The following is a 17,773-nucleotide window of genomic DNA, read 5'->3' as shown; positions in this document are numbered from 1 at the left end:
TAGTCTGTAGCATTTGACAGAGCCGTCAAGTGAAAGGAACTGAGATATTTGTGTACTCGTGCCACTAAGTTTTACTGTAATCCTATTTCAAACAAGCAAATCTAAACCTGAAATATTTAATACACATGGCTTGTTTTTTTATCTGCTTTGTGACCGTTTCCCTATGAATTCTCCTAGAAACTGATTGTAATTTATGTTACATTATAAATATGCTTTTACAAAAACAAAAATATATATTAAACATCTTGTCATTTTTATTTGTAGTAAAACAGTACTCTATATTTTGCTGCATACATCTGTAAACAAACAGATGGATTGTTTAATCATGTTTCTTGTGTTTGTTAACCAGACTAACTTTTAAACTGTAAACTGGTGACGTCATTAGAAGGCACAACACTGAAAGCAGCAAGTAGGTGAGTTAAAAAGGGACTTTTCTGACCAGCATCCCATTGACAGCCCGACTAGACAAAACCTACAACTGACCCATACCTTAACCCTAACCAAATCCTTAACCCTGACCTGAACCTTTACTGAAATTAAATATTGATTTGCACGTCAGCCACGTTCCTTTAGTTCACGTGTCAAACTCATTCCACAGAGGGCTGAATGTCTGCAGGTTGGCAATCTCCCTTGTACCTGTTTGATGAATTAAGGTCACTGATTAGTAAGGAATTCCCCTCACCTGGTTGTCTAGGACTTAATTGAAATTAAAAATTAAAAAATCCAGCAGACACTAGGCCTTCCATGGAATGAGTGTCACTCCTGCCTTAGCTCTTCCCCGGTGAGGGTACCAAACGCTTCTATTTGCTTTGACTGTCAATCAGACATACTGATTTGGTCAAACAATTCCCCTGACAAGTGTTCTAGGTTCTATTAAAACAAATAATGTGTCTGCATTTAATTCAACGTTTATTTGTAGAGCATCATTTACATACTAAACTTCAGCAGAACATAGCCCTACGTAGAAAAACATGTTTAGAAAAGAAAAGTAAGAAACCTGAGAAAGAGAAGAGTAGCCTATCCCAGTAGACTTTGATATATGAATTGCTGGTTATCTTCTGACTTCAGACCTAAAGCTGGACACAAATCCGTTGTCACAGTGAGGAGTTAGATATCATTGCAATGCATAGTGTAAATGTTAGATACACAATCGATATACAGGTGGGTCAGTGCTTTACAAGTTTAGTCAACATTTTACTATTGCATTTGTATACAGACTATTCATGTATTATTTTAGACAGAATAGAGAATTCTCTGTAGTTATGACCTCCCACCACTAGGGGTCAGACATGAACTATGCAGTAAAAACGTTGAGTTTTTAAAACAATCCATCTTATTTCTGCACTGACAATACGTCAATCGAGGGGAGTAAGAATACATTGACATGCACACATCCAGAAAATATTACGTTTGAACATATTGAATGCTTTTCTACAACAACAAAAAATAAGTTGACTGTACAATGGTCTGTAAGCCTACATTTTATCCTACCTTGTACAAGAAGAAGAAACAGTGGGAAAACTAATGACTGGCACTGAGCATGTCTCTACTCTAGGTAAATGGTCTTGCAGGAGTTACTCCCGTACACACAAGCTCTCACCATTGTCCCCACCCAGTCTTCTATCACAGACAGACACACAGACAATCCAGTGTTTCCCTCAGTACTCAATCTCGTTGAAGTTTTCTGAAAAGCCGGAATATGGAATTGTGTCTCCAGGATCTAGAAGAGAAATTAGAAATATTAACATGCATCCCACAGGAGGTTTGTGGCACCTTAATTGGGGAGAACAAGCTTGTGGTAATAACTGGAGCGGAATCTGTGGAATGGTATCAAATACATCAAACACATTGTTTCCATGGTTTCTATGATTTTGATGCCATTCCATTTGCTCCGTTCCGGATATTATTATCAGCCCGTCTCCACTCAGCAGCCTCCTGTAAATGCATCTGTGAAACAATCTGATGTTGGAAGGGAAGGGAATCGATAACAGTGTCTATCATGATTGGGGTCAATTCCACAAATTCTATTCTAATTCAATTATCTCTCCCTGTATTCAAGTGAATTCAATTAAAATTCTAGGTCAGTCTTTGAATTATCAGAGATAATTAAATTCCTCTTAATTCCGATGTTAGGTCAATTCGAATAATTCAATTCCCAAGTCAATATTATCCCAACAATTCTGCAAACTCCAATTTGAATTAAATTCCCTCCGGTGGATCATGCCACTGTTCAGATAACTTAAGTATACTGAAAATATAGCAGTACAGGTTGCAATGTTTCAAAACCAATATTACAGTACATTTTATATACTATGTTCATTCATTCCATTAACTGGGAAATGTAAAAATATTTAATTTAATTCCATGTCAATTCTCCACTTCATGAGTAAATTTTAAAAAATGAATTGGAATTTCAAATTAAATTGGAATTGACACCTGGTGTCTTTTCTATTGTATATCTGGTCCCCAGCCGGCTCTCACGGAGTAACCTGGGGACGAGGTTATTCTATTCATATTTCTATGTATAAAGAACGGTCTTTTCTATACCTGATAAGTCTATGTACAGGGAATTGTGTATTCTATACATCCTATTTCTATGTATAGAGAACTGTCTTTTCGATACCTGATAAGTCTATGTACAAGGAACGGTGTAATCTATACATCATATTTCTATGTATAGAGAACTGTCTCTATTCTGACTGAGGACCTGTGCTGTACAGAATGCACCAGCCCCTGTCTACACAGCATTACGCTATTCTAACAGGTGCTGTACTATACAGACTGCACCAGCCCCTGTCTACACAGCATTAAGCTGTTCTAACAGGTGCTGTACTATACAGACTGCACCAGTCCCTGTCTACACAGCATTAAGCTATTCTAACAGGTGCTGTACTATACAGACTGCACCAGTCCCTGTCTACACAGCATTACGCTATTCTAACACAAAACAGAAATAGCTCAGTGATTACAATATTAGAGTACAACTTTGCTGTTGATTTAGCCTGTCATTATGATGTCATACTGGTTGTAGTTTCCCCCGATAGAGTATAATGTGTTAACTGTGTAATGTGTGTTCTCAAGTCCTGAAAAACATTTTTCCCCCCCTTTCTTTTTTCCCTTTATCTATTCAGGCGAGTCAATTAAGAACAAATTCTTATTTACAATGACGGCCAGAGAACCTACCTGCTGTGCACGGTCCTTTTTTAAACACAATGTCATCAATTGCGATATCACTTCTTATTGATGGTCCTCGGATCGCTTCGAATATAATCTGGAAAGAAAGGCAAAGAAAATCATCACAAACCCCGTTTCCATCCACAGTTTAAACCCCGTTTCCATCCACAGTTTAAACCCCGTTTCCATCCGCAGTTTAAACCCCGTTTCTATCCGCAGTTTAAACCCCGTTTCCATCAAACCCTGTTTCCATCCACAGTTTAAACCCCGTTTCCATCCGCAGTTTAAACCCCGTTTCCATCCACAGTTTAAACCCCGTTTCCATCCACAGTTTAAACTCCATTTCCAATCACAGTTTAAACCCCGTTTCCATCCACAGTTTAAACCCTGTTTCCATCCACAGTTTAAACCCCGTTTCCATCCACAGTTTAAACCCCGTTTCCATCCACAGTTTAAACTCCATTTCCAATCACAGTTTAAACCCCGTTTCCATCCACAGTTTAAACCCTGTTTCCATCCACAGTTTAAACCCTGTTTCCATCCACAGTTTAAACCCCGTTTCCATCCACAGTTTAAACCCCGTTTCCATCCGCAGTTTAAACCCCGTTTCCATCCACGGTTTAAACCCCGTTTCCATCAAACCCTGTTTCCATCCACAGTTTAAACCCCGTTTCCATCAAACCCCGTTTCCATCCACAGTTTAAACCCCGTTTCCATCCACAGTTTAAACCCCGTTTCCATCCACAGTTTAAACCCCGTTTCCATCCACAGTTTAAACCCCGTTTCCATCCAGCTGTGATGAAAACAGGGAATTTCGGTACAATTTTCTAAATGCTGACAGATCATTTGTTTGGTCGGCATGGCGGGATGTTTTGGAGTCTGTAAAATGTATTATGCGAGAAATGGCGCTGGAAATATCTTAATGCGCAAATATTGACATATATATACACATATAATAACCATCATATCGAAGTAAACTTATCCGCAAAGTCCATTTGGTAGAAACACACCACCGGTGGGAAAATTTGCATATTTTCTTTATGCAGATTTTAGAATATACGCATGAAAATCTGTTGCCAAAACCTAGCAACATTTCTCAAAATAGCATCAATATCAATGAATATGGAATAAAACAGAATATTTATTCCAATGGAGTCTGATGAGACAAATGTGTCCCCATTTCCTCTCCGGAAGTGAGTGAGTGAGTCAGTCAGTCAGTCAGTCAGTCAATGTCACTGTGTGTGTCTCTCTCTGTCTCTCTCTGTCTCTCTGTGTCTCTCTGTGTCTCTCTGTGTCTCTCTGTGTCTCTCTGTGTCTCTCTGTGTCTCTCTGTGTCTCTCTGTGTCTCTCTCTGTCTCTCTCTGTCTCTGTGTCTCTCTGTCTCTTTGTGTCTCTCTGTCTCTTTGTGTCTCTCTGTCTCTTTGTGTCTCTCTGTCACTGTGTGTGTCTGTCTGTCTGTGTGTCTCTCTACCTGGTGTCTGCGGTCACACTCGTAGTCCACCGTTGCCCTCATCCAGGAGATGCTCTGCTCGCCGCGACGTCTCCATAGCAACGCGTCCTGCTCGCTATCGCCGCGGCGCAGGAGTACGCTCAGCAAGCCGGTGCCAGAGCCGTACATGTGGTAGTAGAAGACCAGACACTGTGGCCTCGCGGAGCCCCTCAGGTCAGAAGACAGCAGGCGGGCTGTGTGGCCAGGACGCATCAGGGACGCCTCGACATACATGAAGTACCCTGAAGAGAGATATGAGATATGACAGGTTACTGGTGGAATGTAAACACTCGGGAGGAGGAAGATATCAGGGGTCATACAAAACACGTTGCTGACATACAGTACAGCATATCATCAGCATTACGTGTGTGTGTGTATAACTGATGCTGGGTGTACGGATGAATGAATGAACTGGTGACTCACCCACCCCTGTAGTGTGGTCTCCTCGGGGCCCGGTGTAGGACGTGGGGGTTTGCCCTCGCACCCGGAGCCAATCCCCTTTATCTGTCTCCTTCTCCTGGCTATAGCCACAGTCCCCTGTCTCAAAGTTACACTGGCCAGGCAAGGGTCTCAGCGGCCCTGGAACACACACACACACACAGCTGTTTGAAGGATTCTGACAGCAAAGTTTGATTAAATGTAGATACATGGTAATAACTATCTATGGTCTACATCAGTGTTCTGACTCCCTGGAGGTTGGCAGTTGACCGTGATATTTGAATGATGACTCAAATGATTTCATAACGAGATAAAGAATAACTCCTTTCCCCATTGGGCAAGAACCGGTTGCATCAACATTGTCTCCACGTAATTTCAACAACAAAAATTCGATCTGATGACATTGAATCAACGTGGAAAACGAATTGAATTTGCAAAAAGTCATCAAGGTAAAGGAATTTCGTATTTTTGTCACCTAACTTTTAACCTAAATCCAATGACATGGTAAAAAAATATATATTTCACGTTGAATTCATGTGAGTCGACATCTCAACCAAATGTAAATCAAAACTGACGTCTGGCTGTATTTCCCCATTGCTCTTCACTACCAGGGTCATAGCAGGGTCATAGCAGGGTCATAGCAGTGTCATAGCAGTGTCATAGCAGTGTCATAGCAGGGTCATAGCAGTGTCATAGCAGTGTCATAGCAGGGTCATAGCAGGGTCATAGCAGTGTCATAGCAGGGTCATAGCAGTGTCATAGCAGGGTCATAGCAGGGTCATAGCAGTGTCATAGCAGTGTCATAGCAGGGTCATAGCAGTGTCATAGCAGGGTCATAGCAGTGTCATAGCAGGGTCATAGCAGGGTCATAGCAGGGTCATAGCAGGGTCATAGCAGTGTCATTGCAGGGTCATAGCAGGGTCATAGCAGGGTCATAGCAGGGTCATAGCAGTGTCATAGCAGGGTCATAGCAGTGTCATAGCAGTGTCATAGCAGTGTCATAGCAGGGTCATAGCAGTGTCATAGCAGGGTCATAGCAGGGTCATAGCAGTGTCATAGCAGGGTCATAGCAGTGTCATAGCAGTGTCATAGCAGGGTCATAGCAGGGTCATAGCTGAATCAGCAGCAGTTATGAAAGTCATGAGCAACATCATAACAGCCCTGATGAATGGCAGTTTACTTTGGGACTAAAATAGTCTAAATCCACTGCCGCTTTCAAGGTAACTGTTTTCTTCATAGTTGATAGTCCTTTGTCATTTCATAGATTTAAGAATGACAACATTACAACAAAACCTTACAAGTAGCTTTGAAATGTATTTCTGTTATGCATATGTGAAATAAATTATAATTACAATCAAAGACAATTCATTTGTGACAGTCTCTGCAAGGTTGGCAGTAATATTATCATATGCCATCTAAACCTTTCCGAAGGCCTTATTTTATAGTTTTCACCACAGCGGCATGAGAACGCAGCCCAAACGGCCCAGAGAAACTGCTGTCAAAGCAAAGAAGCCGTCACTGCCCATGTAATTACCATATAACACCATAGACGGCGACACCAGATGTTTGCCACAATGGCTGATCGTCTAAGGCTGTGTTTACTGTTATGGGCAAAGGATCTGATCTGATTGGTCAAAATACCAATTAGTGGTAAAAGATCCGAATTGGGCTGCCTGTGTAAACGCAGCCTAAGAGCTTATAAATAGTAAGAGTTTAACTGAAGGACCCAGCCCAGTCTCCCAGCAGCTGGCAACAAAAACCACATATCCACAGCCGGGGCTTGAGTAGTGGAGAGGAGGAGAGTTGTAGTTGATTTTATTCCAGCTTGAAATATTTTCTCATGCTACTAGCTACTCTGGCTTGAGCAAGGCCAGTGCCAGGAGAACCCTGCTTGCAAGGTAGCCCTGCCTGCGACTTTACAATCAGTGTCAGCCCTTGGCCCAAGAGGGAATTTCCTTTTGTTCTAATGGTTAAGATGTTCGTTTCTCCAGTGGGGTACCCGGGATCACATCCAGCCTGTGACACTTCTTCAGAGCAGGTTATGTAGTGAGGGATTCCTGGCTAAACTACAACACCAAGTCCTGGACTGCTACCAGAGTAGCAGGATGCCACTGTTAAGTAGCACACTCCTAGAGTGGCTCCCGAGTGGGGCAGCGGTCTAAGGCATTGCATCTCAGTGCTAAAGGCGTCACTACAGATCCCGGTTCGATTCCATGCTGTATCACAACCGGCCGTGATTGGGAGTCCCATAGGGCGACGCACAATTGGCCCAACGCTGTCCAGGTTAGAGTTTGGCCGGGGGTAAGAATTTGTTCTTAACTGACTTGCCTAGTTAAATAAAGGTTAAATAAATAAAAATATAACTAAGTTTCGATATGTAACCTAGCCAAACTAGCTCTCTGAGCCAGCGGTGTTAACATAAATAGTAAAGTGTTTTAATAAACACTTCACTTTGGATGGAAACTAAAGAGCTTTGGGCTTGGCAAGCACGGCGTGAGAGGAACACCAACTTAACTTAGAAATAGACTGTTTATTTCTACAAAAATCAACAATGGAGATCATCCAGATCTGTAAATCAGCTGACCCTATACACCTCTCTGTTTCAGTTCTGTTTATAAGTATTGATGTCAATGGGAGAAATAGTTCATAGTTGCATGTGTATCACAAGGCAGGATTCAATCCCATGTGCAGTGGATATCACAAGGCAGGATTCAATCCCATGTGCAGTGGATATCACAAGGCAGGATTCAATCCCATGTGCAGTGGATATCACAAGGCAGGATTCAATCTCATGTGCAGTGGATATCACAAGGCAGGATTCAATCTCATGTGCAGTGGATATCACAAGGCAGGATTCAATCTCATGTGCAGTGGATATCACAAGGCAGGATTCAATCTCATGTGCAGTGGATATCACAAGGCAGGATTCAATCTCATGTGCAGTGGATATCACAAGGCAGGATTTAATCCCATGTGCAGTGGATATCACAAGGCAGGATTCAATCCCATGTGCAGTGGATATCACAAGGCAGGATTCAATCTCATGTGCAGTGGATATCACAAGGCAGGATTCAATCTCATGTGCAGTGGATATCACAAGGCAGGATTCAATCCCATGTGCAGTAGATATCACAGGGCAGGATTCAATCTCATGTGCAGTGGATATCACAAGGCAGGATCCAATCCCATGTGCAGTGGATATCACAAGGCAGGATCCAATCCCATGTGCAGTGGATATCACAAGGCATGATTCAATCTCATGTGCAGTCTCCTTGACATAATGGCGAGGTCAAAGACCTGACGTATACACGCCCAGGCCTGCTGTCTTACCTGCTGTGATTCTACAGTCCCCAATGGTCACTGTGATGTCATCGAGAGCCACTTGGCCACAGTCCCAGAAGTTTTTACAGATGCTGACGAACACTACCTGGGAGAAAGACACAGATATTACCCGGCTATCGCAGAGCAAAAAACTCAACTATTATCCCTCCCTTCCTTCTGTGTACGCATGCGTTGTTACCTTGGTAACCATGGGCTTCATATATGTGACGTCCACCCCTGTCCAGACATCTCTGGTGGTATCAGCCAGGCTCCAGACCTTCTCCTGAGCCACGTTGTGCTGGTCGTAGATGTAGAGAACCAACGCGTTTTCCACTTTCCTGAAGCCGTGAAGGGCGTAGTGGAAACGCAGACAGTACTTATGGTTGCCGGGGAGGAAAGGACCGTGGAGACGACCCACGTAACCCGGCCGCGACGTGAATCGTGTGTTCGCCAGCAGGAACGAGCCTGGAGGGTAGATTTAGGATTTGATATGTTACGTCTCTCTATGCAGTACATCACTTTAACCCCTACCTACATGTTCATATTACCTCAACTACCTCATAACCCTATACATTAACTCTGTACTGCTATTCCTTGTATATAGTCTCCTTACTTTTATTTTATTGTGTTACTATTTTATTTTTTTATTTGCTAATTTCTTACTTTTTAACACAGCTTTGTCAGTCTCGTAAGTAAGCATTTCATGGTAAAGTCTACACCTGTTGTATTCAGCGCATGTGATGAATGAATTAGATTTTATTTCCAACTGACTCTAAATACCTGTTATTTAGTCACAATCATTATGGGGCGAAACATAACTTCCAAGTACATTTTTCACTTAGTTATGTATCGATGTTAATGGGAAACATGAGTTGAAATTCGACTTCAGCGGATGTTAGGATTCAGCCCTACGATAATACATAAAGGGATCATAAATGTTTGTGACAAGTCTTAGGCGTTATAGGGTGCATCCCAAATGGCAACCTAGTCCCTATATAGTGTACACCTTTTAGCCAAGGCCCTATGGACACTGGTCAAAAGTAGTGTACTATATAGGGTGTGATTTGGGACGCGTCCATAGAGTTGTGTAACTCACCAGTCCCTGTGGTGTGGTCTCCTATTCTGTAGGCGTTGGGTTTCACTGAAACTCTGTTCCACACCTTGCTCTCCACTCTTTCCTGGTAGTACTGACACAGATCCTCCTCAAAGTCACAGTTAGCTATGGACGGGTCAACCACGGGCTCTGAAACAAAACAAGCAGCTATCACACTATAGTCATTCTATGCGGGTAGAAGTGAACAATGGTACCTCTTAATTCCATGGGTTAGAATCATTCCAAATGATCCAGATCAAGGCCAAAAACAGGCCATGGAATAAATGTTGCCAGCTACGGTCACTTTAGAAAATGATACTACACCGTAGGGAGCTTTATAAAATGATACTACACCTTAGGGAGCTTTAGAAAATGATACTATACCTTAGGGAGCTTTGGAGACAATACCTTAGGGAGCTTTATAAAATGATACTACACCTTAGGGAGCTTTGGAAAATGATACTATACCTTAGGGAGCTTTGGAAACAATACCTTAGGGAGCTTTATAAAATGATACTACACCTTAGGGAGCTTTGGAAACAATACCTTAGGGAGCCTTATAAATAGAAATAAAAACGTTTCCGCTGCAAGGTCTTTTTCAGGACACAGCAGGATACTTACACATGTTTTGAATGTTTACAATAAAAAAGCTATAGATTGTATGTATTGATATGGCTATGACATCAGAACTGTGTTTAAAATACATGTACCATGCTGTACCATGCTGTATCCTAAGCCCAGGGCTGACTGACACAGTAATGGAACACTGGCTCCTGACAGGTTCTCTCTGGAATTTAGACGGAGGGGCAGAGAGAAGGAGAGCGAGAAAGATACAGAAAGAGAAGAGAGAGACTAGTTCAACTTCAGAGGATAGTGGAATCAAATGAAGGATAATTGATAATCTGCGGTTAATGTTCCAATCGTAATCTAATCAATTCCAATCCTTTTCTTCAAAGGGAACACACACTTCTCTCCCACCTCGCTTGCTAAATCATGTTGTCTGGAACACTTGAGGAAAATGAGAATGGGTTCCATGGTAGAGTAGGGACTATGTGGTACTTCAGGGCTCTGTGGTGGCGGAGTAATGTAGCTAGTAGCTACTGTTTCTGAAACACACTGGGCCAGTTTCCCAGACACAGATTACGCCTGTAGACCTGGACTAAAAAGCATGCTCAATGGAGATTCTCTAGGATTCTCCGCCCCACTGAGTTGATGATAGTAATACTGTACCCTCTCACCTGTCTCTGTGTGGCAGAACTCTGGAGAGAAGGAGATGTCATCAATGGCCACGTATCCTCCACGGGCACTGTTAAAGGCTACCTCATAAACCACCTGGAAAACATGCTGCACTGTTAAAGAATACCTCATAAACCACCTGGAAAACACAGACCAAACCAAGATATAACCAAGATATAACCAATATATAATCAGAAGATAACCATACAGTGTAAACTCAATAGTTAGCTCAACAGTTAGCACAATAAATAGCTCATCAACAGTTAGCTCATCAACAGTTAGCTCATCAACAGTTAGCTCATCAACAGTTAGCTTCTAAAATGGATTAAATAAATGTCCTCAGCAATCTACACACAATACCTGTCACGTTCGTCGTAGTGAGGAGACCAAAGCGCAGCGTGATGTGAATACATATTTTTTAATAGAAGACGACTGAACACGAAGAACACAAACAAAATAACAAAATAACAAAACGAACGTGAACGCTATAACCACGAAGTGCAGACATGCAACATCAACATAGACAATAACCCATAAAACCAAAATGGAAAATGGCAACCTAAATAGGATACCCAATTAGAGACAACGATAAACAGCTGTCTCTAATTGGGAACGAATCTAGCCCACCATAAACCTACATTACCAAGACAAACCAAAACCCCATAGATATACAAAAACCCCTAGACAACACAAAAACACCCATTCCACCTTCGTCACACCCTGACCTAACCAAATAAAGAAAGAAAGCAAAGATAACTAAGGTCAGGGCGTGACAATACCCCATAATGACAAAGCAAAAACAGGTTTTTAGAAATGTTTGCACATAAAAAAAAACGGAAATACCTTATTTACATAACTATTCACAGCCTTTCCTATGAGACTCGCAATTGACCTCAGGTGCATCCTGTTTCCATTGATCATTGTTGAGATGTTTCTACAACTTGATTGGAGTCCTTCTATGGTAAATTCAATTGATTGGACATGATTTGGAAAGGCACACACGTGTCTATATAAGGTCCAACAGTTGACAGTGCATGTCAGAGCAAAAACCAAGCCCTGAGGTTGAAGGAATTGTCTGTAGAGCTCCGAGACAGGATCGTGTCAAGGCACAGATCTGGGGAAGGGTACCAAAACATTTCTGCAGCATTGAAGGTCCCCAAGAACACAGTGGCCTCCATCATTCTTAAATGGAAGAAGTTTGGAACCACCAAGACTCTTCCTAGAGCTGGCCTCTGGGCCAAAATGAGCAATCGGGGGAGAAGGGCCTTGGTCAGGGAGGTAACCAAGAACCCGATGGTGACTCTAACAGAGCTCCAGAGTTTCTCTTGGGACCTTTATGGTAGGGTGGCCAGACGGAAGCCACTCCTCAGTAACAGGCACACGACAGCCCGCTTGGCGTTTGCCAAAAGGCACCTAAAGACTCTCAGACCATGAGAAAAAATATTCTCTGGTCTGATGAAACCAAGATTGAACACTTTGGCCTGAATGCCAAGCGTCACATCTGGAGGAAACCTGGCACCATTCCTACAGTGAAGCATGGTGGTGGCAGCATCATGATGTGGGGATGTTTTTCAGCGGCAGGGACTGGGAGACTAGTCAGGATTGAGGCAAAGATGAACGGAGCAAAGTACAGAGAGATCCTTGATGAAAACCTGCTCCAGAGCACTCAGACTGGTTCAAATTGTATTTGTCACCGAATACAACAGGTGTAGCCCTTACAGTGAAATGCTTACTTATAAGACCTTAACCAAGTTTTAAGAAAATACCTACAAAAAAAGTAAGAGACAAGGATAACAAATAATTAAAGAGCAGCAGCATATAACAATAGCAGGGCTATATACAGGGAGTACCGGTACAGAGTCAATGTGTGAGGGCACCGGTGTCGAGTTAATTGAGGTCATATGTACATGTAGGTTATTTAAGTGACTATGCATAGATAGTGTAGATGGGGGGGGGGGGCAATGCAAATAGTCTGGGTGGCCATTTGATTAGCTGTTCACGAGTCTTATGGCTTGGGGTTAGAAGCTGTTTAGAAGCCTCTTGAACCTAGACATGGCGCTCCGGTACCGCTTGCCGTGCAGTAGCAGAGAGAACAGTCTATAACTAGGGTGGCTGGAGTCTTTGACATTTTTAGGGCCTTCCTCTGACACCGCCTGGTATACAGGTCCTGGATGGCAGGAAGCTTGGCCCCGGTGATGTACTGGGGCATACGCACTATCCTCTGTAGTGTCTTGCGTTCAGAGGCCGAGCAGTTGCCATACAAGGCAGTGATGCAACTGATGCTCTCGATGGTGCAGCTGCAGAACCATTAGAGGATCTGAGGACCCATGCCAAATCTTTTCAGTCTCCAGAGGGGGAATAGGTTTTGTCGTACCCTCTTGACGACTGTCTTGGTGTGCTTGGACCACGTTCGTTTGTTGGTGATGTGGACGCCAAGAAACTTGAAGCTCAACCTGCTCCACTACAGCCCCGTCGATGAGAATGGGGGCGTGCTCGGTCCTCCTTTTCCTGTAATCCACAATCATCTCCTTTGTCTTGATCATGTTGAGGGAGAGGTTGTTGTCCTTGCACCACATGGTCAGGTCTCTGACATCCTCCCTATAGGCTGTCTCAACGTTGTCGGTTCAGCAAACTTAACGATGGTGTTGGAGTCGTGCCTGGCCATGCAGTCATGAGTGAACAGGGAATACAGGAGGGGACTGAGCACGCACCGCTGAGGGGCCCCCGTGTTGAGGATCACCATGGCCGATGTGTTGTTACCTACCCTCACCACCTGGGTGCGGCCCGTCTGGAAGTCCAGGATTCAGTTGCAGAGGGAGGTGTTTAGTCCCAGGGTCCTTAGCTTAGTGATGAGCTTTGAGGACACTATGGTGTTGAACGCTGAGCTGTAGTCAATTAATAGCATTTTCACATAGGTGTTCCTTTTGTCCAGGTGGGAAAGGGCAGTGTGGAGTGCAATAGAGATTGCATCATCTGTGGATCTGTTGGGGGCGGTATGCAAATTGGAGTGGGTCTAGGGTTTCTGGGATAATGGCGTTGATGTGAGCCATGACCAGCCTTTCAAAGGATTTCATGGCTAGAGACGTGAGAGCTACAGGTCGGTAGTCATTAAGACAGGTTAGATTAGTGTTCTTGGGCACAGGGACTATGGTGGTCTGCTTGAAACATGTTGGTATTACAGACTCAGACAGGGAGAGGTGGAAAATGTCAGTGAAGACACTTGCCAGTTTGTCAGCGCATGCTCGGAGTACACGTCCTGGTAATCCGTCTGGCCCTGTGGCCTTGTGAATGTTGACCTGTTTAAAGGTCTTACTCACATCGACTGCGGAGAGCGTTATCACACAGTCGTTCGGAACAGCTAATGCTCTCATGCATGTTTCAGTGTTACTTGCCTCGAAGCGAGCATAGAAGTGATTTAGCTCATCTGGTAGGCTCGTGTCACTGGTCAGCTCGCGGCTGTGCTTCCCTTTGTAGTCTGTTATAGTGTGCAAGCCCTGCCACAAACCCGACGAGCGTCAGAGCCGGTGTAGTTCGATTGGATCTTAGTCCTGTATTGACGCTTTGCCTGTTTGATGGTCCGTCGGAGGGTATAGCGAGATTTCTTATAAGCTTCCGGGTTAGAGTCTCGCTCCTTGAAAGCGGCAGCTCTAACCTTTAGTTCAGTGCGAGAATGTTGCCTGTAATCCATGGCTTCTGGTTGGGGTAGGTACGTACAGTCACTGTGGGGACGACTTCCTCGATGCACTTATTGATAAAGCCAGTGACTGATGTGGTGTACGCTGCAATGCCATTGGAAGAATCCCGGAACATATTCCAGTCTGTGCTAGCAAATCACTCATGTAGTTTAGTATCTGCTTCATTTGACCACTTTTTTATAGACCGAGTCATTGGTGCATCCTGCTTTAATTTTTGCTTGTAAGCAGGAATCAGGAGGATAGAATTATAGTCAGATTTGCCAACTGGATGGCAAGGGAGAGCTTTGTACGCGTCTCTGTGTGTGGAGTAAAGGTGGTCTAGAATTTTTTCCCTCTGGTTGCACATTTAACATGCCGATAGAAATTAGATAAAACTGATTTTAGTTTCCCTGCATTAAATTCCCCGACCACTAGGAGCGCTGCCTCTGGATGAACGATTTCCTGTTTGCTTATGGCGGTATACAGCTTATTGAGTGCGGTTTTAGTGCCAGCATCGGTCTGTGGTGGTATGTAGATACCTACGAAAAATACAGATGAAAACTCTCTATGTAGATAGTGTGGTCTATAGCTTATCATGAGATACTCTACCTAGAGCTGCCGCTTTCAAGGAGCGAGACTCTAACCAGGAAGCAAAACCTTGAGACTTCCTTAGAAATTGTGCACCAGCTGTTGTTTACATACAGTTGAAGTCGGAAGTTTACATACACTTAGGTTGGAGTCATTAAAACTCATTTTACAACCACTCCACAAATTTCTTGTAAACAAACTATAGTTTTGGCAAGTCGGTTAGGACATCTACTTTGTGTATGACAGAAGCAATTTTTCCAACAATTGTTTACAGACAGATTATTTCACTTATAACTCACTGTATCACAATTCCAGTGAGTCAGAAGTTTACATACATTAACTTGACTGTGCCTTTAAACAGCTTGGGAAATTCCAGAAAACGATGTCATGGCTTTAGAAGCTTCTGACAGGCTAATAGACATCATTTGAGTCAATTGGAGGTGTAACTGTGGATGTATTTTAAGGCTTATGTTCAAACTCAGGGCCTCTGTGCTTGACATCATGGGAAAATCAAAAGAAATCAGCCAAGACCTCCACAAGTCTGGTTCATCCTTGGGAGCAATTTCCAAACGCCTGAAGGTACCACGTTCATCAGTACAAGCAATAGTATGCAAGTATAAACCCCATGGGACCACGCAGCCGTCATACCGCTCAGGAAGGAGACGCGTTCTGTCTCCTAGAAATGAACGTACTTTGGTGCAAAAAGTGCAAATCAATCCCAGAACAACAGCAAAGGACCTTGTGAAGATGCTGGAGGAAACAGGTACAAAAGTATCTATATCCACAGTAAAACGAGTCCTATATCAACATAACCTGAAAGGCCGCTCAGCAAGGAAGAAGCCACTGCTCCAAAACCGCCATAAAAAAAGACAGACTACGGTTTGCAACTGCACATGGGGAAAAATATCGTATTTTTTGGACAAATGTCCTCTGGTCTGATGAAACAAAAATAGAACTGTTTGGCCATAATGACCATCATTATGTTTGGAGGAAAAAGGGGGAGGCTTGCAAGCTGAAGAACACCATTCCAACCGTGAAGCACGGGGGTGGCAGCATCATGTTGTAGGGGTGCTTTGCTGCAGGAGGGACTGGTGCACTTCACAAAATAGATGGCATCGTGAGGAAGAAAAATTATGTGGATATATTGAAGCAACATCTCAAGACATCAGTCAGGAAGTTAAAGCTTGGTCTCAAATGGGTCTTCCAAATGGACAATGACCCCAAGCATACTTCCAAAGTTGTGGCAAAATGGCTTAAGGACAACAAAGTCAAGGTATTGGAGTGGCCATCACAAAGCCCTGACCTCAATCCCATAGAACATTTGTGGCCAGAACTGAAAAAGTGTGTGCGAGCAAGGAGGCCTAAAATCCTGACTCAGTTTCACCAGCTCTGTCAGGAGGAATGGGCCAACATTCACCCAACTTATTGTGGGAAGCTTGTGGAAGGCTACCCGAAACGTTTGACCCAAGTTAAACAATTTAAAGGCAATGCTACCAAATACTAATTGAGTGTATGTAAACTTCTGACCCACTTAGAATGTGATGAAAGAAATAAAAGCTGAAATAAATCATTCTCTCTACTATTATTCTGACATTTCACATTCTTAAAATAAAGTGGTGATACTAACTGACCGAAAACAGGGAATTTTTACTAGGATTAAATGTCAGGAATTGTGAAAAACTGATTTTAAATGTATTTGCCTAAGGTGTATGTAAACTTCCGACTTCAACTGTATATGTATAGGTCCCCGCCCCGTGTCTTACCAGAGGCTGCTGTTCTGTCCTGCCGATAGAGTGTACAACCCGCCAGCTGTATGTTCTTAATGTCGTCGTTCAGCCACGACTCGGTGAAACATATGATATTACTGTGTTTAATGTCCCGTTGTTAGGATATACGTGCTTTTAGTTCATGCCATTTATTTTCCAGTGATTGAACATTAGCTAGCAGGATGGAAGACAAAGGCAGATTAGCCATTCGTCGCTTGATCCTCACAAGGCACCCTGATCTTTTTCAGCAAAGTCTCAATTTCCTTCTCCAGCGAATGATGGGGATCTGGGCCTGGTCGAGTGTCTGTAGTATATCCCTCCCGTCCGACTCATTGAAGAAAATCTCTTCGTCTAATCTGAGGTGAGTAATCGCAGTTCTGATGTCCAGAAGCTCTTTTCGGTCATAAGAGACGGTAGCAGCAACACTACGTACAAAACAAGTTAGGAACAACGTGAAAAAACTAACAAAATAGCACGGTTGGATAAGAGCCAATAAGACGGCAGCCCTCCCCTCCGGCGCCATCATGACCTTCTTCTCACATCTGCTCCGACTACGCCTGGTGGTGTTCATTCGGTGTTGTTCTCTCTCTCTCTCTCTCTGATTGTGTGGTTGGAAACAGGTGTGCTGGAGTCAGAGCTGATCCCTACCAGCTGCAAATCATTCCATAAATCAAGACCTCTACATATACTCATCCCTGCCACCTCCACTCTGGCAGATCGTAATCTCTGCTCAGTCAGTTATCGCTCTAGCCTTATGTCTATTCTCAAAATCGTGTTGCTCTGCTGTACTCGTTTTTCCTGCCTTACACCATTTTTGTCCTCTCCTTGCAGTTACCGCTCTGTCTCTGGCTCCTGTCTCCTGTTCCACATCTCGCCACCAACCACCTTGCTCTGGATATCATTCACCACCATTACCTCGGATTCCCCTCAGGACCTGTTCCCCAGTTCTACTCAACTCCAACCTCACTCTACACTCCTGGTTTTTGCAACTCAT

At 43.4% G+C, this 17,773-nt stretch overlaps 1 protein-coding gene across 1 annotated transcript in view; it reads right to left on the bottom strand.

Moving 5' to 3' along the window:
* Positions 1–892: 892 nt before the first annotated feature.
* The window catches only part of mamdc2a (MAM domain containing 2a), a 35,191-nt gene continuing 18,310 nt past the window's right edge, over positions 893–17,773 (bottom strand). The window contains exons 7-14 of the mRNA XM_055887602.1: positions 10,754–10,847; positions 9,519–9,665; positions 8,622–8,887; positions 8,432–8,528; positions 5,087–5,242; positions 4,646–4,905; positions 3,184–3,271; positions 893–1,720 (exon numbers count right to left, since the gene is read on the bottom strand). Coding sequence (XP_055743577.1) covers positions 1,659–1,720; positions 3,184–3,271; positions 4,646–4,905; positions 5,087–5,242; positions 8,432–8,528; positions 8,622–8,887; positions 9,519–9,665; positions 10,754–10,847 — 1,170 coding nt within the window. The 3' untranslated portion in view covers positions 893–1,658. The remainder of the gene's footprint in view (positions 1,721–3,183; positions 3,272–4,645; positions 4,906–5,086; positions 5,243–8,431; positions 8,529–8,621; positions 8,888–9,518; positions 9,666–10,753; positions 10,848–17,773) is intronic.

Source organism: Salvelinus fontinalis, chromosome 28, assembly GCF_029448725.1.
Source record: "Salvelinus fontinalis isolate EN_2023a chromosome 28, ASM2944872v1, whole genome shotgun sequence".
Lineage (NCBI taxonomy): Eukaryota > Metazoa > Chordata > Actinopteri > Salmoniformes > Salmonidae > Salvelinus > Salvelinus fontinalis.
Note: the sequence above shows the minus strand (reverse complement) of the source record. Positions and strands in the feature narration are given on the sequence as shown.